Here is a 21,537-nt window from a genome sequence, read left to right on the forward strand (position 1 = left end):
ATTGAAAACTCTTATTTTGAGCATAATTTGAGTCTCTTCCTTCTCTTGAGTTTGATTATAATTTTAAGTTGTAGGAGGTGAGAGATTTTACGTAAAAAGAGAGTATAAAAGTTATTTCCTATAAAACAAAGAAACCTATAACAAGGGAATTGATCTTCGCCCATTAAAAAGAAGATCAATAGTAAAAATCGATGACCTCGAGGAAAGAGGAATCAGGAGTGGACATAGATTAGAAATATCGAACCATTATAAATCGATTTGCCTCTCTTTACTTGCACTTATGATTTAGTTTTATTCTCTTTACTTACAACTTTAACTTATCAATCAAGTTTTTGAAACATGTTAATTTATCGATCGAGTTTTAAAATTAGTTAAAAATATTATTACATTAATTCATCCTCTCTCTTAGTGCCATTAAGATTCTAAAAATAAATTGTCCTAGAGCTGTGCTTTGTTTAGGTGTGACCCGAGAGTAGGTGGACAAAGGTCAATTGCCAAAGAAGCGAACACAATCGGAGGTGACGGAGGCCCCCTTAGAGAGATCACAGTCTGAGTTCATCTCACAAAAATCAAAATACAATGGAGATGTCTTCAAGAGATGACATGGTGTAGTGGATCATAGTGGAATAATTCTAGGTAATGCAACACATACAGGAGAGGTCCCGCGACGGACTTAATTATATGGATGTATGATCAGGAGCTACTAGGAACTCCACTTCGGTGAACAACACGATGACAAGAAAGACTACAAATTCAAACTATAAATGTCATGGTACCATAGAGGCAAGTCTTTCGTGTGTGCATTGAATTTTGCATCGAATGAAAACCTTAGTCATCAACATACGAGAGTTATATACCATCGAGGGGAAATTCTAAGTGTAAGTACTAGTAGTCTCGGGGGTGGGGGGGTTTGATTATATTGATGTATAATTAGAGCGATTGAAGAGTTATACTACTCTAGAGCTCATATTCACTTAAGGGAGCTCGACAAGTCAGAAGACAACGTCGAGTAAGCAAACATTGTCATCAAGAAAACAAAGGAAAATAGAATTAGTGCGAGCCTTTCAATATAATGACGGAGGCCATGCTTGATAGTTGAAGTCTGTCTTCTCATCGACTAAGAGGAACTATTCAAAGAACATAAAGATGTTGAAGTAGGTAGTCAAAAAGGGCAAGAAAGTGATAATGAGTCCAGAGGGACTCGGCTACCTAAAACCAAGCATTTGTTAAAATGGAGGTAGACTCAAAGGAGTGTCATAGAGGTAGATATACTAATCGTGAAGAAATAAATGCAGATGCAAGGTTACAGATAATAGGGCCATGGGCATGGTAGCATCATGTATCGAAAAGGCAAAATTTCTATGGAGTTATCAATCCCTTACTCTCATGGAGAGAGAGAGAGCTTGGTCATGAATGGAATTAAGGAAGTGGAGAATGCAGAAGCAAAATCCAAACACTAAGATAAGGTTGTAGGGTAGAGGCTAGGGAACTTCGTAAGACTGGTGTCAATGAGCTTCTCATTAAAATAACCAAAAGTGAAGGATTTTGAATCGATGCAGGAGTGCTCGACCAAGGAACGAAATAGGCAATACACGGTATTATACATTTTCCACTCAAAGGAGTAGACGACAAAAATGATACAATCCTAGAGGTATCGAAAACTATTAGTCTAGACTTGTTCCAAATTAGGGCGAAATTTTATTCTTTTCGAGCAAAACTTCTTACTTTCTAGAAGTTTGATGGCAATAAGATGATAAATCGCAGTAGCTAACTCAATGCAAGGAGTACAAATACTTCGAGTGCTTCAGAAGTGTGAGCAAAGAGTAGGCGAATGCTAGTAACTAGCTTGATGCATAGAGTATAAATCTTGAAGAGACAAATGAAGTCAAGTAATTTTTGTCTTTTCAACTCTTAAAAGAATGGGTGAAATCGAGTACCCTAGTTCACTTATTTATCCAATAAAGAAGCTCTACATAGGTCCAAAGACCCTTTAAAAAAAATTAGTGGAGGCCAACAGTTGTCAAATCCTCACCAATGGTGATCGGTGCTATCGAGAGTAGATTATCCATTTTATTTTTCAACAGAATGCTAATCGAAAGCGAAAATAATATGAACCTACTTGGAGGTGACAACTAAGTAGAAGAGAAATCGATTAACAAATTTTACGGAAGAAAAATTCCAAAAACTTTAAGGTCTACGAGATAATACTCATTCAAGCTTTAATATGCATCCACTAAGTTTAAGCAGTATGTGACGTTTGAGAGACTAATGCATAATAAAGGTCTTTTTCTTTATCCGAGGGATCCATAGGAACCAACAAGAATCAGTATAACTCAGTCGACTCTATACCAACCAGAGTCAAGAGTCATTTGCGAGTTAAAGCAACGTGACAAATCAAAGTTCGACTAATCAATAATAGCGATAGAGTGCAGTTGGGAGCCAAGAGGCGCATTGCAATTGAGGTAAAAGATTGAAGATTCAGTAAAGGCAATGAGATGTAGCGTCCACAAAGGCTTTGACAAGGGTGTTAAAGGAATAAGTGGGAGAGAATTCTATGGACAAAGCTACAAACAGGGTAATCGATGCAATACTCGTATATGTCTTTATCTTTTAATTTTGTTCATACTTTGCACAACATGTAAAGGGCTTACAATAAGTATAACAGTCCCATTTTGGTTGGCTTTTGTGGTCGTTTCAAGTATATAAATGTAAGTTATATGAACTCATCACGCATAGGCAAAACTACATAGAAATAGGCTATCCAAATAACCATTTTAAGGATTTTTCAGTTTCACAGAGTTGTGTGGAGTGTCAATCAACATAACATCCAGGAGCTACTTGGGTGGCACATGACTAGATAGGCCTTTGGGGTAGTGTCTAAAGCTGGTTCACTATTTTGTTCTGTGGTAGTGTCATATGAGCACTTGTGGAGACTTTTGGTCACGGCGGACCATTTTAGATCTTTTGTCGTGTGATCATTCAAAGCTTGCAAAGTCTATTTTTGTAATTTGTATTACTTATTAGATATTTACTAAAATAACTATTTGTGAATCCCGAGTTAAATGTTTTATCTAACTTATCTTCTCTTTTGTAGATTATCAAGGGACGATAAGAGATTTCGAGGAGGCTGACCCTTTGCGGACGAACACATAAGGGTATTGCATGACTTAGAAAAAATTAGTTAAGTCTGTGACAATAGGCTTGGTCAAACATCACAGTTCATCAAGCTTGGTCAAACATCACAGTTCATCAGGTCAAACAAGAATCAACTTAGAGTTCGAAGTTGATCTTAGGGGCCCCTCCATCGACTTGAATCATAGAGTCAACACTTCACACATGAATTTGCCTCGCTAAATCAAGTTGAACTCATATATAAAGAGGTTTGTGAGGATCTTCGATCGCTCTATATTAGCCTCAGGATGTCAGGTCAATGCAACGATTCTTCTCGAGAGGACGACTAGGAAGCCTATTCTACTATACCTATATTAACCATACAACATCCTTCATTTTCATTGTGGTCAAATTCGTCCGTGAAGCATCCTCCATAGAATCGAATTTGATCATGAATCATCCTCTATCTCTAACATGATCAGATCCTACCACGAAACATCCTCTATTTTGACGCAATTAATTTTGGCCATGAAGCATCCTCTCATTTTGCTACAATTAAATTCGATCACGTCCTTCATTTTTAACATAATTAAATTTGACTATGAAGCATCCTCCATCTTCTGAGTTACTGATGATAATAAAGCATCATCCATCTTCGAATTCAACCATAAAACATCTCCCTTCTTCTAATATAAATCCGACCTTGAAACATACGTAAGTCTGACCGAAGTGACAACAATAGCACCAACTGTGACTAAGTTGTCCACCAAACAAGATGTTGTCCACCGAACCATATCACATCCCATCGCCTCATCAACTTGACACATCGGGCTAAGACAATGCATCCATTGACGTCCACTCGATGCCACCTTTGACACCCAATTATTGCGACACATTTGACGTGGCTCTCTCACTTCATTAATGAGCCTACATGAGCTCGATGGTTTGATAGACGCTCCCACAATCCGATAGTGACATACGATTCAGTGTAACTGTCTTATAAATTAAGTCTTCATTTAACTCCGACGATTACTGAGTTCTTTATAAAAAGGTCTCAAGTGCACTCTACTCTTGAGTACCTAACACATTTTTGTTCTACAATCCTTCAACAATTTTACTAACTTAAACATCAAACCAAACTTTCTCAAGCACGACACCAACATAATTTTACGATATCCTCACCGAACCCTCTTATCTACCATTGCTAAACCTGCGACTTGCATAGAGAAAACTCAAAACTGCTAATCTGTTAGACAACATCTGCGACTCAGAGAGAGAGAGAGAGAGATTCCCAGCTCCCTTACCCTTCGAGAGGACTCCTATACATCTGCGATTCCAGTATACTAAATCATACTTCCTCATCTTCACTACCTCCGCTACGAACACACTTGGCTTGCTCTCATATAACTTTCTTTTCTTCGTCTCCTCTATGACGAACTGACATGGCTGGCTCTCATATTATTGGACAATCTCTAACTTAAGCTCATAGGGGAATTATCGAGTCCCCTTTCTCTCCTAGTCTTCAATCACGAAACCACCCAATCGATTATGTCCATCATCACCACGTGGGTGCAAGGATCTGTATTTGATGAAATCAATCCCCCTCGGTGTGACACTAAAACTTTCATCAAGTCGCAAGGCATACATACCGAATGTCCACATCTCGGCGAAGCATCGAACTGCTTAATGGCTTCGCTGGTCCGCAGGACGGTTTTCCGGAAGAACAGTTCATCGGACAAGCAGGCATCTGAGTCACAAGGCATCTACAGGAGACCCCAAGTTCCAGCACAAGTGTTGCCTTTCCAACAGAAGCTACTATTCCAATGACTTCTGGAAGCTTGTGCTTTTGAGAACATCAAATATGATCGCCTTGATCCAGCTTGGGATCTAACTACAAAAGAACACAAGAAAAAGTCTTGCCACATGTCTTGGCCAGCCAACTCAAGAAGAATGTGGCCATCTCAAGAATTCAGTTCTATCAAGTTAAAAAGGACTATCAATTCATCAAGAAATTGAAATGCAAGAATATGTCAACCACTGAGATACCACCATCACATACCTGCAAGCAGCCACATAATCCTGATGAAGCTTGTCAGTAGCAATTTACCATCTCCAACATGGGCGCAACAAATCAGAATGAACATATACATGGTGGTATGACAACATGAGAGAATGCACCAGGGTCCATGAAAAGAAAATGTGTACCGCAAAAATGAGGATAAGAAAAACATCTTTCAGAACATATTAAGTAGATATAGAGTTCAGATTACTTCCTTAAAAGCCGATCCCAGAAAAACAAAAGATCAACATTAAGGAAACATGACTATAGAATTTACTGATTGTAATGTATGCAACCTCGAATTTGGATAACTTTTCACATCTGATCCACAATATTTTGGATGGTGTCTTTCGATTGCACCTTTCTCGCCATGGAAATCTGCAAGCTGCATGAGGACCGGAAACCAAAGCCCTGTAGCTTTCAAAAGTCCTCTATATTCCACACCACTGATGATCCCTTTCTCTGAAACTGACCTGTTTGGAATTTGTTCATTGCTCTCCCCATCAAAGCTATCGCCCTGATGCTTGGGAACTGTTTCCCCTCAATATTATCAGGAAGCACTTTTCGATTTTCAGGCTCCCATAGCCCAGGTGTAACTACACTCACATGAGCTTTAACTGTTTGAGGGGTCTTATAACACCATCTTTTAATCCAGTATTGCACATCTCTTGCTGATACTCCATAGGAGCACTCAGAAGTACTTGGTATGTCTTTGGTCGTATCGGGTATCTGCTGTTCCTTGGGACATTTTGTCATCGCCGAGCTGGATGTGTCATAATTGTGTGCTTTACTTGAAAAGCTACATACTTCTGCATTAGTGGGGTGATCTCCAATTTTTGTTCTCTTAGAACCAAGGCCAAAAGCATCTGAAGATTTGTGTCTGAGGCGTTTGAGCCATCTTTTACATTGCTCCTTTTGTGCCAAGTTTTCAATTATACTACTAGTATTTGAAATCTTGGACCTCTGAACATGAGAAAAAACTTGATCTACATTCATGCTTTCAGTTCTAGATGTGCTCAGTCCTCCAGTACTTACGCTACCAGTTTTGTCTGAGGAATTAACATATCTGCTCAAAGTTTCCTGGATCGCTGAAGGTGATGGAGAGTGGGATTTTATTAGGTTCGTGCGTGGAAGGTCCTGCAGAACTTAATGTTAGTACAAATGTTTTATTTTGTCATCAAGCTACCTATACCCAAAAGTTGGTTTATCAATATATGCATATTAACATTAAGAGACCAATAAGCTTGCAGGATGGTTGAATATCCATGAAGATGCATATATACTACAAGATAAAAACAACCCAAACTTTATGAAGTTCAAAAATAAAGAATAAAATAATCATCGATTTACACACAAGCAGGCATCAGATTTTCTTATGTGATGAAGCAATGTGTTCTAAGACTTTCACAAAGCCTTGGAACAAAGCCAAAGATGTGTAGTGCCAACTTCCAACAAAGTGATGCCATCAGCAACCTACATAGAATCCAGCTACAGGATACAACTTGGTCTCAAAACTTGAGTACATTCTCAAGAGATATAATGAAGTTAGAGAATGAAATCAGCAACCCAAGAAAACCAACCGCCCATTTCCTTTGATCACTGCTTGCAGCATCACGACTTAAATAACACACATCAACTCAAGGCTAGGATAAAGATCAATACTTTATATGATAACCAGCACATGTTTTTTCCTTTTGGTCAGTCTCTGTAATTTCCAGTTGAGACCTATTTTTAGCTCATCACCTCATCCAGTCCAACACAGAGTATGATGGACTTCATTATTTAAGTGTCATGTCTTCGTGTTCTTGAATTTTGGCAAGTAGTTAATTACTACAAAATTGCCTAATTTTTCTCCATGCAGAATGATCAGAGAATATGACTAGTAAATACCATTAACAGAAAAAGAGGGCTAAAAAATTATGGATCATCTAAATTTGAATGTCCAACATCCAAAGAATTAGCCATGATTTCAGGGAAAAATGATGATCTTAATGACTTTGTCTTCTCATATGAATCTTCCATTTACATAAGTAGGCTTACTACATGATGAGATTGTGGCTTTTACTGCAAAATAGCTAGAACATCTATGGCTAAATGATTTGATAGAACAACTTCCTGTCACTTCTTATAAATATTCTTCCTCCAGCCCACTCCACCTTGCTTTACTTTGTAGGTATCCTAAGCCCTGCCTTGATATCTTTCTTCTGAAACTCTGGGGAGGGAAGCAAAAGTATCTACCTTGGCTAATGCACTAGATCCTGATTCTTCTGGATGGTCCTATATCCAGCTTACTGATTTGATGCATGGGGTCTAAGATGGTAAATAAATCTGACTATCCCATGAAATCTAACTAATAATTGTCATCAAGAAAAGGATGGCTACCTTGTGAGAGATTGGCTCTAGATCTTCTCTGCTTAGTTTATGTTTTACTCGTTTCTATTCAGATCTCAATTGCATAATAATCTTTAATTACATTTGCATGAACCATGGGGCCTATGGTATTCTTATTCATGTCATGCTTATTAATCTTATCTGCATGATGTTCACACTTCTCTGGCGCCAGTTTCTGTATCATATTAGTCCAAATAGCATCATATTGAGAGCCTCATGTAACTTACATTCATCAATTTTCATTAAAAGAATTTTGATTGAAACTATTCAAATATACAACTAATCTCTAAGCTTCACCGACAAAAAAAAAGTCAGAAGATTCTGGTCATGACAGTTTCAGTTTTTTTATCAAATCCAATAGTGCATTCTTATTGTTCTACCAAAGGTAAAGATCTCAGAGCTTTCTGCAAGTTGATCTAAAAGAAAAAGGCAGTGCAATCAACTCACCATTCGTTAGTGGCTTCACTAAAGCTTCACATATAGCATAACAAGTCCCTTCTCTCTCTCTCTCTCTTCTTTTTTTTTAATCAACAGCCTTTTGTCAACAAAAGTCAAAGAATGTGTCTCAAGCAATCCTCGAAAACAGATTTTTATGCATCATGCTCCTAGTATCACATGCAGAACATATAGTGTCCTCATGGTGCTTTAGTTTCAAGGAGGTTCCTCAACCATAAAAAAGACAAAAGACTCCAGCTGCTGCATATTGGCCACCTCAAGATAATCATTATTGATAGGAAGAAAGTAGTATTAAAATGAAAGATACCTATACTGATCTTCAAGGTACTGAGAACCCAAACAGTATGAAAAACCATATAAGAGAAAGTAAACAGCTCAAGAAAGCTAAGCTATCAACAGTTTCTAACACTGTGAGATAAGAAAAGCCAGACTTGCACGTGGGATATGTTCTGCCAAGTCAATCAACTCGGGTCTATCACATGATTGGAGTAACTTGCAACAAATACAATTGCACAGACTCTAGCATACGGTAACTAGCTTATCTTATGCAGTGCCCTTCACCATATTTAAAAATTTTAGAATGCAGATAACTGTACCTTTTGTAGTCTGTCAGAAATCGTGCCTGCAAAACACAGAAAAAATTGAAAATTTAGGGAGGACTATTCTACATATAATTCTTCTTGGAAGAAATATTCTACTACTTATAACACTTGATTAAATTGAAAATTTATCATTAAGTATTTACCTTTCGGAGAGTGTTTTTCCAGGCAAGCCTCAATGTGAATTGCATCAGTTTTAGCTGATGGTCTTTCCCTCTTTCCCATCATATGTATCTCAATTCCATTTACATCAACCCCATTTTCCATGCTATTTGAGTTAATTAAAGGCAGTGAATCTCCTTGCCACATTCCTTGGTTCCTTGCTGTTGCTGGTACTGTTAACATTTCAAACAAGGGAGTAACTTTTGCTTTTGCAGTTTCTGTCGAATCTTCTATCAATTGTTTTTCTCGCGACAACTCCATTGGCATATTCTTTGTTGTCAACTGATAATGAATAGCATTAAAAGGGTTCTCTGCATCTCCATCTATATTATTCACAGGATGAAGATAGTTATGTATATCCAAACTTGCAACATTATGAATGAAGCAGTTGGACATATAGTTTAATGGCTGATGAAGAACATCCTCAGTATCGTTTTCCCTAATTAGATATGAAAGAGGAGATTTGCCTGGCCACAAATCTCTTAGCACCTGCATGGTTCAGATTAGTGAAGCTAATCTTTAATGACCAGAAAAATTACGTAACTCATGGTTCAATTAGTGAAGCTACTTCTTACCCGATGTTCATCAAGTGTGTGATCCGATTCTGAAGACATTCTTCTATCTTTAATGCACACAGGAGACTTCATATTTGGCCTCTCAGCTTTAGATCTGACCATCGCTGGCAGAGAAGTTGATGCACTAATACCATCTTGAAAATTTTGTAAGCCGTTAACAGTATCACAGGGTTCAATCTCTTGATCACTACTTGTACTAATCTCTGTTGCTTTAGATTCTGTTACATGGGAGCCTAACATAGTTCCTTTTAATGGAAGATGTAACTTAACAAATCTATTGGCCACTTGACCATGTCCAGGTCCTCTTTTAGGATTTAAAGTATTATCAATCTTCCAACTTATGTCATACTTAGGAAAGTGAACTTCATCTGAATTCAGAGAATGGCATGTGTTGTAGTTTTCCCAGTTTATAGAGGAGTCTGAAAAATTATGAAGATGCAATTTATCTGATACTACAACTCCATCGTATGTATGTACATCTTTCGGCACCACCAGAGTATTGTCCATCTCACATCTTCCCTTTTCAGCTCCCACAAATTCAGCTGACCGGTGAACATGCAATGTTAGGCCTAATTCATTAAGCTCAGAACTGCACACATTCCTGGATTCGGGGGTTGTTCCTTCCCTCGTACCTATGCTTACCAGTTGAACCTTCCCAGATTTTGTATTTTCGACTTGCGAATAGCCCTCTTGTTTTACGCAATTTTTTCTGTTGCTTGCATCAGAAAGAGTACAGTGCTTATGGCACTGATGAGCTGAAATGCTGCTTGCCCGTTTCCAATGTGCCATCCATTGTGAATGGTACTGAATGTGAGTTACACTCCCATTTGTGTGACTCAATTCAACATTTAAATCTTCATTGTTTCCATAACTTCGTACAGCATCCTCTGCCATGTTTTATCTCAAGTACACAGAAAATAAGCCCGTAGTTGAAAAAACAATGACCAATATTCTGACGTTAGCTGTAACTTCAGTTCAATATGTCCTACAAGAAAATAGAAAAAAGTAAAGCTTTCAGAAGTGACAAGAAGTCTTAGTTTCATTTTTAGTTTAAGTAACCACATATGCACAAAAAAAAACGGAGGTCCACATGCTCAAAGTGGGATAATAATGTCAGAGAACATAACTGGAAGGCCTGTTGCCACAAGTAGACCATGGCCAACGCAAAGTAGATCTCAAGAGTCCCAAGATAAAGTTCTTTTTACTTATTTACTTTCACAAGCTTAAGGGGTGCCCTTTCTAGTCAGCTTCTCAATGCACTTCTTCTACACCATTCATGGATTATATTATACCACAAGCACATCAACTGTGGCTAAATTATGCAAGAACCAGATATGAGATGCAAGCTATCGGGCTCCATAAAGATGTCTACAGTGGTTGACAAATCATAGTTCGATAATCTAGAGGTCCCTCTGCTGGTTATTGCATTCAGTGGAAATGTGTCGGCATGTTCTATCTCCTCTAGAACAAAGTGATTGTCAGAATCCCTATGCTTAGATCAGAAACTAAAAAACCGATAAGAAACTTCTCTCTAAAGCATCCGATTAACACTGCCTAAAAGAGGCGTCTTAAAGGCTGCAGCACTGAAACTTCTCATAAAAAGAAACTTCCTAGCAAGACAAACATTCAATTCTATTGTCAAACCACATTTAATGTTCCTCTCAGACTTTCAATCTTCTCTAAGTTTCTACTGGATAAAATGACTTCTCATAATTACTTCTAAAAACTTTAATATTTAATCTAATAATTACTTCTAAAAACTTGAATATTTAATCTAACAATGACAAATTATTAAGTTTAATTCCTAATTAAAAAACATTAATTTTTCCTCTCTTTTTTTGCATAAAAATTCTGCAGGTAAACGATATATCGGTACCTTGATTACTGAAACTTTGTCGAACTCAACCTTCGAGTATGAAGCAGAACGAGCAGCTTTTCCCCCAACATGTACCTAAAATTACAAGGGAAAAAAGCCTTACAAAAGCCGTAAGCTCGAGCAGAGTAGTGGGCTATCATATGTTAAGAACGCCCAAAAATTACAAGCTAATACGAAGGCCCTTTAGTATATCTTCGACCAAAATCTATTCCCGTCAACCTGAAACAAGAACAATCCACAAAAAGGGAGGTCAACGGCTCCAAACCAGCAAGAAAAACAAACAATGACTCCTCTAGATGTCTGTATCCATCGCGAAAGAAAGAGTCGACGACGAAACAAGAAACGGAAATAGAACTCCCTATTCACGGCCTTACCAAAACCAAATAGAAACCTTCAATTCCAGGAAGATCAACAGGAGGGAATCCAAACGAAACCGAAGGAAGCATCAAGATACGAAATAGTCATCGAACATCAAGAGAAGGACAAGAAGCCGTCGCTACCTCATCCGCTCCCATGGCGAGCTCAGAGCGCGGCACAACCAGGGAGCGAGCGGTCAGGATCCGGAACGGAGGAGGGCGAGTACGCCATGCACAGACAACAACGATACATGTTCGTCGCTTGAAGAGCACAGAGAAGAAGGTGTTTCTTTCAAGGCTTTGGTAGGGGGGATGAATGAGGGCGAGCAGAGGAGGACGAGAAGGGTAACTACGGGGAAAGGAGAAGTGAAGGCGACGCCGCGGCACCACAGCCACGGAATCGCAAGAGGGAGCCGACCTACACCAGGCGGGTATTCCTTCCCTCTCTGTCTCTCTCTCTCTCTCACTCGTGTATTTGTATTGCCGTGTGGGAAGATGAGCGACGCTTTATATTTGTAGCTGAGAGAAATCAAAATAATACAACAACAGGCAGGCCCACCCAAAAATATCTCCGCTTGCCGTCGGACGCACTTTTACTGATCCGCATCCGATAAAATTCTCATCCAATAAAATTCATGGCCTTCACTATTTGGTTTTCAAAACCTTTTATTTTAAATAAATTTATTTGATAAATTAACTTCATCAATTTATATTAAAAAATATTTTAGCAAATATAAATGTAGAAGCAAATCTGATCTTTGTCATTTATTTATCTTTATAAAAAAAATAATATTAAATTTGATTTGTATATCATCTGATCCCTCCTTTATTTTGGATTAATAATCATTTTTAATGTAAATTAAATAGGAATCAGTAAATTTACCTTCTTTATCTGTGATGCTTTTCTATTTTCATAACATATAACCAATATAAACAAATCTAAGATAATTTAAATTATTATAATTAATATACAAATTACTGATCAAATGAGTGAGGATTTCTTTTATATTATCATAACCAAGATGGCTATGCCAAGCTCAGTATCTCATGAGTTAGACCACTTGCTAAGACTTATTCCATCTGCAGTAATCTTCCTAATAAATGCTATCATTATCGGTGTAATGACCATTATATGTTTGTTGATTTGAAAAACAATAGCTTCCTAATAAATGCTATCATTGTTGCAATAGTCATCTTTTTCCTCTTAATTTTTGCTATAGTAAGTAAGTGATATTAAAGAATTAAAAGGATCAAAATCTCATGAAAGCCCAACATTGGTTCTTCAAAATAGCGAATCAATTCATGTATGGTATTTGATGTCACAACTACTGGGCTATCCTGACGATGACATACATGAAATTGGCATCACAATTATCCAGGAATGAACGATGTAGCTCATCCCGTGCTTTTAATGCACTCAGGAGCGGTGCATTGGAAGGCAGAGGCCACAAATCCTGCTACCAATGGCTTCTTTCGGCATGGACAACAGGCGTGGTTGATGGCGACACAAGGGAGGGACCATGCGCTCGGACACACGAAGAATGGTCGACGCTTTTGTGGAATATGAACAAATCCGGTTGCCCTACGTTTTTGATCCAAATGAACATTCCAACATGTTGTTGATGCGAACACAAAGTTCACATCAGCCAAATTGTAAGACAACTTGGGTAGGGATGTTGATGGCAACCACGCATAACATCAAACACCCTGTGAGCACGCTGCCATCGCCTTCTTAGGAGGCGTCAGCATATGGCTCAGTCCCCAAACTGTGGATGAGGACGGCTTAGAGTTCTGCATTATTGACTATCTTTCGATGACATCTATCATGATTAATCTACGATGCAAATAAACTGTGTAACAACGCACCTACTACAGCTTTTGACGGCCCATTGGTGTACGTTTGAGCTTGGAAGGCAGATTAGCCTCATTCCATCCACCACTCCAATTCGTTCTTTCCCAGTTGATGCAGGCAGGCTCTGTATATATCTGGAGGAAGAAGTTGAATTAATGGCAGAGAAACATATCGTTATATATATGTTGTCTATCGTTAGAACAAGTTTTCTAGCATGCACAAGTAGGCATTTCATATTTACATGTGCAAAAGAATGCTCAATTGAATAATTACAGAGCTGAACTTGCTACTCCTTGATCTAACATGCATATATTCGATATAATTTATGAAAGCTTGACAGAAGGCTTCTGCATGTTATCGCTCCTCTGAGTTAAATTTGTTCCAAGCTTCCTGCATAACAAAAACAGGTGATAAGCTTTTTGCCTGGCAAACATACCAAAATAAGAATATATAAGAAAAGCGAGCGTGATTCAAATTCATTTCATGCATCAGATGCTTCTTCTCTATGGCTAATTATTATGATTCAAAGAGGATCTGCTCATGGGCGTTAGTTTAAATTTGCACGCATTGTCACATGAGGACTCAGTAATACTGCCAATAAAACAGAGAATAAACTAGCATATTCTTTGAAAAAATACCACAAATATAAATTGATAAAGGAGCTGCACGGCATATGTAAGTACACACTAAAATATGAGTAGAGTCCAGTTATTCATATAACATAACAAGATTTTGTAAACATGAGTCCAGCTCATGGTATATGACCTGAATGCAGACCACAAATATCATCCATGGGCTATACAAGGTAAAAAGGGATGAAATACAAGTCAATGAGGACTCCTAACAAAACAATCTCTTATAATGGGGCTTCCGTTATGTTTTGCAACTTCTTTGACTTCCATTCATGGTTCAAGTAAACGGGGGCAATATGATCATCTACGCTAGTGCGGTTCTGCATTTTCATTTCTCTCTATCAAGAGAAAAGCTATACCAATATCCCAACATTAATAAACTAGAGAACATGTCCAATTCAAAGAGTACTTTCATATCCTGGTTCAGAAAGACTTATTGGCAAATCTTAACTCAAGATAGCAAGTTAACAAGAATTTCAGAGGCATTTAACTCAAATGTGAACAACACCAGCCATGACTGAAGAAAACAGATAAAATCAGTTTAGGGTAGAAATAATGAAATATAAAGCAAACTTATTTCGGAAAGAACTACATTCTTAAAGATGTAGGGGGAAAAAGATGATTAAGCAAAGAGCAGTAAACTGTTTTCTTATTACCAACATCAACCAATTAAATCCCTGTTGTCAGGTCAATTTCGACAACTTATTAGCTACTCCAACCAAGTTGAACACAAGAATCTCATTTGAATGTTAATACAGTACCAACTTTATCCAATCACAACATTACATTCAAAACCAATTAGTTCAAAAAAACCAAGGTAAATTGGGAGAATCATATACCATGAGGAAACAAGTTGCAAACTCAACACCAACACATGGTTGCTCATAGTTTTTCACACCAATTTAATCTCGAGGATATAGGATAACATAGTGTGCCCATATATGTTCCAGCATACTCCCATATCATATATACTCGATCCCTTTCACCTCTACCCAAAGTTCAGTAAAATGAAAACAAAACCTTTGATCAACATTATGAAATTATTAAAAAGTAGGAATTGCCATTAAGATAGATCAAAACCTTTTTTTTCTCTTTTTTTAAGGAAAGATTTTGCACTATGGTATCCGAGAAATAAACAGATAAAGAGCTCACCTTAAGAAGATCAAAAACCTTTTCACAAATGTACTTTTGTTGAATGCTGGCACCCCTTTGCTGCAATTTATCGGGATGAACACAGAGTGTAGCCTTCCTGTAAGCTTTCTTCACAGCAGCAGCTGTAATGACATCTGTCAAGGAAATTGGCTGCCAACCACTCTCAGGCCCAAGGATCTGCAAATTACAAAATACTAAGTGAAAAAACTGCTGCAGCACCAGCCCACCTTTGTTATGTGTAATATTGAATACCAGTTAAAAGTTCTGAAAATTTTTGGTGATACAAGAACTAGATTGGCTTGACATGCATTTAACAGAAATGATAAAGCTTTAGCAAAATATTTTGTAAATGTAAAGATTTCTGGCGTTGCACCTTGAACTTTCATGTTCTTATCAAAAGAAGTCAACATAAGCTGATTGCATATCCCCACAGAGAAAATTGACACTTGTAATATTAACGTACATCAAGAAAATATTCATCCATTAGAAAAAGACCATGGACCACTAAACTACATGTAGAACAAATATTGCTCTCATTGATCTCATGCTTGCCTCCTGATATAAAATTACTTAGAACAACACTAGAACAAATGAAGTTACAATCTCCACGTGAGAAGATGCAGAATACTTTAATTTATTTGGTTCTTTTCCATTTCAACTTCTAAAATAATTTATCATATAGCCTTTTGTAAAAGCAACAGCCAGATTTCTTCTAGTTAACTGCAAAAATATTTATTTCATAAATTGCTGATGTACTTTTTTCTTATACAACTAAGAATATATCCAAGGTTACAAAGCATGTAATTAATTATGTTCCATGTACATTTAGAAATTAATCCAAGATTGAAAAATTAATATACATACATATTGCAGTGTTGACAGCAGTGCACGCAGATTTCCTTGTTTTCCATTTGACCATCTCTTGACATCAGCATCCAGATACTCTGCTAATCTCTGCAATTACAGTAAGATCAAGAATTAAGAAAAAAGAATTGTAATATGACCAAAATATTTTGTTTATCAAAATTCACAATGTTACATTTCTCTCTGCTTGTTCTCTTTGAGCAAAAATGTCACGCATGTTCTTTTCTGCAAGAGCTTTTGCCTAAAAGTGCAGCAATAATTAGAAAAAATATAATCGTAAACCAAAAGTCACATACAAATGCAACCTTCAGAATGCATCAAGAAAATGAAATTCAGATAAAATTCACACCACACGTTCAGCTGTCCTTTGATGTCTCTCCAGCCTAGCTTTACACCTTAGAGCTGATTCACCATCGCCTACTTTCATTCATTAACAAGAACGCAAATGCCTCAATAAGTAAAGATGATCTATGAATCTTTGGGTGTAAGAAAAACAATCTCAAAGACTGAAAACGTGAAAATAGGGATCAATTGATAATGAAAAAAATTCCAAAAATAATTTACTTTGGTTAATCAAAGCTGAATATTTTCTGTAGTTGCTTGAAGAACTAGTACTCTGAAGATGTGCACCAATATAATCATCCTGCATGTCCAACCAATACATAATTGATCAATTTATGACATAAATACAGAGAAAAAAGAGAACTTCGAAAGCCAAACTGAGTGTCAACTATGCTTATTGAAAAGCTAGATTTTAGGCTTATATTTATCTACCTTATTCCTGGCACTGATATGATCTTCTTTGATATTTTGTTTACTCATTCTGTCCTTGTAAATACCATTTGATCTCTCTGCACGTTCCCTAGCATCTGCAGTAGCCTTTTCAGCAAGTGCTCTTTCTGCAGCACGTTCCCGAGCTTCAGCGGTTGCTCGCTCAACAGCAGCTCGCTCTGCCCTTAATTTAGCTTCTCTTGAAGCCTTCTCAGCAAGTGATTTTTCCATAGATAGAACAGAAGCCTTCTCTGCCTTCTCACGGGCCTCTTTGAGAGCTCTTTGCCGAGCTTCAGCAGTAACCTTCTCTACAGCAATTCTCTCTGCCCTTTCTCTTGCTTCAGCAAATGCCCTTTTATGTGCTTCCCGTGTTGCTCTTTCCACAGCAACTCTGTCCTTTTCTCTTTCTCTCTCCCTCTCTTTCTCTTCTTCTAGTTTGCTTGCCTCAACTTCTGCCCATTTTCTTTCTCTTTCCATTCTTTCATTTTCTTTCTCTTCTGTCTTTTTCATATCAAAATCAATTCTCTCAGAATCTACATTATAATTTTCTCTAGCATTCTGTGTTGATTCTAATATGTCACATCTCCTTTCAGACAAAGTTTCCTGCTGGACACCCAAATCTACAAACAGAGGCTTGCCTGAGACATCTGGAATGGAACTTAAGATATTACTGTTATATGAAAAATCAGGTTTCACATGAATTTTTCTGATCTCCTCATTTTCTCTGATCTCATGGTTTGCTTGACATATGTCCTGATTCACAGAGTTTGCCTGCATACAAGACGCTCGAGTTGCCTCTTGTATCTTGTCACTTTGCTGCTCTTCAACTTGAGAGTCCTTAACTTTGATTCCAGTGCAATCCTTCAAGCAGGCAGCTTCTATAGCTTTCATCGGCTTCTCCTGTTCTCCAGACATGATTACTCCTGTCGCTTTTAGTTTCTTCAAATTCTCTCCTAGTTCATCTACAGATTGACTGACTTTAAGTTCTGATTCATTTTTCCCTGACATGCACAACTCTTGCTTCAGATATGGTTCCTCCCTGACTTCCTGCAAATTTCCCAACCCACTTTCCTCCATCCGATCTAGATTTTCTGCATGATCATATTCAACTTGCTCTTCTCCAGTTTTTTCCATAAACTCACTGCATTCACTAGTGGCACTCACTCCTTTGCCTGCTTCCAAGACGCATGATCCAATTGGCATCTTAATCTCCCCTCCATTTGGAACAGTCATGGACACATTCAGTTTTTTTTTACTCTCACAAGGCTCACAACTTGCATCAGCCACAGTGCGATCGTCTGCATTGTCTGCAGATTCCAACACATCTTTACAAGTTTCTGAATTTAATTTATCTTCAGAGCTTCTGCCAATTAGCTCAAGATTAAAAAAGTTTTCTTCACATTCAAAAGCTTCTTTACCAGCTTTTGATTTCCAGTTTCCCTCTTTGCTGTCATGAATCCCCTGAAACTCATTGCCATCTGACAGTTCCCGATTATTTTCACTTCTTTCAGATACAGTATTCTCAATCGCATATGGTATTCTCATCCCTCCATCACAGACCTCATGAGCCTTTCCATGTTTCTCATTTTCTCCACTGCTAGAAACATGAGCTTTTTGAAGATCATCAACATTTTCATGCAGACAAAACTTTGGAGTTGCATTTTCTATCTCTTCAATTACTTGCTTCTTATAAGCTACATTGTCATCTTGCAGATTTGTATCATTTTTGCTACCATCACTTTCTTCCTTCAAGATCCCGGTACTTTCAAGCTCAGATGGCAGAATAGCCTCTTTATTCGCAGCATAAATATCTTCAATAATATTTGCTGTTGCTTTTGTTTTTTTCCTGTTACCTTCTTGGTCAGAGACACCTTCAACCATTTTGTAATTCTTTTCATTGCTTAGCAGCTCATGGTGTTCTTGATTCATCCTCCACTTTCCACAATCCTTTTCTGATCTTAAATTGTTTCCTTGCATTATCTGTTGATCCAACACTACATATCTCTGTGCCTCTGCAACATCTTCACTTGCCTTTACACTATTGGTAATTCTATTTCTTTCTTTTGATGCGATCACATCAGTATGTTTATCCTCTTTTACTATGGATTTCTGTGTCAACATCTCACTGAAGTTTCCTTCGATGAAAGTTTGATCAACCTTTCTTTCCTTATTGCTTTCCTGCTGACCCAGCTTCTTGTGACTTTGAAGGTTAATGCGCTTTTTCTCCATTGACTCTTTAGCAGTTCTCAATCTTGCTTGAGCTAGTTCCATTGCTTGCTTCATTGCAGCAGCAGCTGAACTTGCATCAACATTGACATCAAAGAAACCAGGGCTGTTCTTATCACCATCTTGACATGCATGGCTTGCGGAACTAACACTAATATAGTGTTCTTCAGAATTTTCATTAGGTTTACACAAACTTCTTCCATCTAAACTGATTCTTGAAGTTGCACATGTCTTCAAGAATGGATTTTCCTTCTTGCTGACAGTCTTAGGAGGTGGTCTTGATGGTGGTGGTACTCGCAAAGGTTGTGTTCGGAGACTGATGTTTGACACACTTACATAGATAGTATTGGAAGATGATGCATCGTCACTGGCTACCGAGTCACTGCTAGCAGATTGTGAACAGTGTTTCAAATTTGCATGATCAATATCTAATATAGGAGATTCAATTGTTGATTTCTTCTGGTCACCTGTAAATTCATCTCTTGATATCTCTAACCCATGAGTTGATGAGTTTGACATAAACTTGCTCTGTAGTTTCCCATCATTTTTATCACCATAAACCATGCAACAAGCAGCATCACTTGTTTGGGTCTGCAAGGGCACAATTGTGTCAAGAGTGGAGTGAAATTCAGGCAAATCAGTTATCTGTGTTTTCCCACTAAAAGCACCCTCTTTGCTGATTGGACTTGCCCTATCATATGACAGGTTAGATTGCTTTAAGCCATGATCTGAATGGTTGGAATTTGAAGAAAGGGGAACATAATCCTCTTCTCTACATGCCTTATGATCTTCATGCATGTCTTCCAGAGGATATTCATATTCTTCGGTGTCCTGATCGTTAATGGCAGGATCATCCAGGGCCCTGTTAGTGATGAAATAACAGGCAAAATAGTCGTTGATGATCAATTTTTTTGAGGTATGATGGTTTAATAATTCACAGAAAGAAGTCTTAAAAGACTTTTGAGAACCCAAAGTTGAAAAAAAAAAAATTACAGAAATAAAAGTGAGAGGTTCACATCCACAGAAGCAAAATGGCTACTTTTGATGTCTTTTATTTCTTTAGTATCATTTGTTGCTTCACTGCCTTGTCATGATGAAAAATTTAGTACAGAGCTGAAAATTCAAGATCATTCAGAGTTCAGCATTTTAGCATTTGGAAGCCTGTGAGAAGGTGTTTAGACATAGGACATTCTTAAATTCAAACCCATTAAATTTAGAAATGACTCCAGTTTCCACTGGAATCCAAAGTTTTATCTAAGCTTTTGACTACACAAAGGGAAGCTCTCACTAACAGTATATATATTTTAAACTCTCAAAAAACCAGTAATACAATTCAAACACAGGAGCTCCAAAGGCCGTCAGGCTCCATCAATGAGCTATAAAGAATACGCTATAAGCATTGATCCACAAAAAGAGATATATATTTTTGCTAAGATTAGTGACAAGCCACATTTTTCTTTCGTAAGTTTAAAATGCTGCCAAGTAACATATAACAGCCATATACCACAGTGCAAAGCGTGACCAGAACTTTATTCACCAAGATTGATCCAGCACTCTGCTATGCTCCAAGAATGATCTTCTTGTCCAAATAATTATTAATTCAATATTAAAGGACTAGTGTCACCTGGAAAGAGAGGGATAAAACCTCTGGAAAAGGCTACCAAACAATCCACTTTAAACTAAAGAAAATTTTATGCCCTGACGTGCCTCCTACTACCATCTCATATTTATGTAACATTACTCTCACAGCCATTCCGTTGTGTAGTGCAAGTAAAAAACTTCATACACTTATTTGCCTTCGCCTTCAGTTTTAGAGGCAAAAGGAACCATTAGAGAACAAAAAAGGAAAACTTTTCCCACAAACCGTCGAGAAATGTTACTCGAAAAGCCGGACTAGCAACAAACGAAGGATCAAACGACACGAGGGCTTCCAAAACCTTACCTGCCATCCGAAGCGCCAACCTCCACCCTCCTCGGCACGGCGAACAACTCCTCGTAGGAGACAGCAAGCTCCCCAAAGTCCAGACCCCCGAAGACCTCGAAGTAGTCGAACCCGGAGCTCCTCCGGCGCGCAGCGGGTTCACCATCGAAGCCGTCCATCGCCGGCGGGAGGTCGAGGAAGGGGATGCTGCAGGCGCTCGCAGCGGCGCCGAAGATCTCGGCGTAGTCGTGCATGCGGGCGGAGAAGGGAGCCAGGAACTTGGGCGGCCCGCCGAAGACGTCGTCGAAGGCGGACGACGCCGCCGCCCCCCCCAAGGCGGCCTTCTTGGAGACGCGCTGCGCCTCCATAGCGGCGATGGAGAGTAGGCCTCGCGATTAGATCAGGGTTTCTCGATGGAGTCTTGGGCTTTTCGTCGTCGTCTTCTGCTCGTCCGATCAAGCCGCGGGGACGAAAATTTCTAGGGAGAAGTGGGCGTCGACCCGTGCGGTGACAGTGGAGCATATGGCGAGGACT

General features: G+C 38.3%; 2 protein-coding genes across 9 annotated transcripts; both read right to left on the minus strand.

The window, feature by feature from the left end:
- Window positions 1–5,324: 5,324 nt before the first annotated feature.
- Window positions 5,325–12,059, minus strand: LOC135580760 (uncharacterized). 4 transcript variants are annotated; one of them, XM_065118704.1, is made up of 7 exons: window positions 11,730–12,058; window positions 11,394–11,448; window positions 11,230–11,304; window positions 9,354–10,338; window positions 8,763–9,267; window positions 8,614–8,639; window positions 5,325–6,307 (listed from the first exon to the last, which is right to left on the minus strand). In XM_065118704.1, the coding sequence occupies exons 4-7, from the start codon at window positions 10,245–10,247 to the stop codon at window positions 5,591–5,593; spliced, it is 2,142 nt and encodes a 713-aa protein (XP_064974776.1). In that variant the 5' UTR covers window positions 10,248–10,338; window positions 11,230–11,304; window positions 11,394–11,448; window positions 11,730–12,058; the 3' UTR covers window positions 5,325–5,590. The 4 variants fall into 4 exon arrangements, 3 of the variants coding, with proteins under 3 accessions (XP_064974776.1, XP_064974777.1, XP_064974775.1); XR_010488887.1 differs by adding an exon at window positions 8,009–8,257 and having other exon boundaries at window positions 6,169–6,307; window positions 11,230–11,448; window positions 11,730–12,059; XM_065118705.1 differs by lacking the exon at window positions 11,394–11,448.
- A 788-nt stretch (window positions 12,060–12,847) lies between these two features.
- On the minus strand, window positions 12,848–21,537 carry LOC103992826 (auxilin-like protein 1). Of its 5 annotated transcripts, XM_065118708.1 has the most exons (10): window positions 21,025–21,537; window positions 16,860–19,944; window positions 16,650–16,728; window positions 16,435–16,505; window positions 16,261–16,326; window positions 16,086–16,175; window positions 15,222–15,398; window positions 13,679–13,827; window positions 13,452–13,571; window positions 12,849–13,351 (listed from the first exon to the last, which is right to left on the minus strand). In XM_065118708.1, the coding sequence occupies exons 1-8, from the start codon at window positions 21,369–21,371 to the stop codon at window positions 13,792–13,794; spliced, it is 3,951 nt and encodes a 1,316-aa protein (XP_064974780.1). In that variant the 5' UTR covers window positions 21,372–21,537; the 3' UTR covers window positions 12,849–13,351; window positions 13,452–13,571; window positions 13,679–13,791. The 5 variants fall into 5 exon arrangements, with proteins under 5 accessions (XP_064974781.1, XP_064974779.1, XP_064974780.1 ...); XM_065118709.1 differs by having other exon boundaries at window positions 12,848–13,571; window positions 13,711–13,827; XM_065118707.1 differs by having other exon boundaries at window positions 12,848–13,571.

This window comes from Musa acuminata, chromosome BXJ2-7, assembly GCF_036884655.1.
Source record: "Musa acuminata AAA Group cultivar baxijiao chromosome BXJ2-7, Cavendish_Baxijiao_AAA, whole genome shotgun sequence".
NCBI classification, from domain to species: domain Eukaryota; kingdom Viridiplantae; phylum Streptophyta; class Magnoliopsida; order Zingiberales; family Musaceae; genus Musa; species Musa acuminata.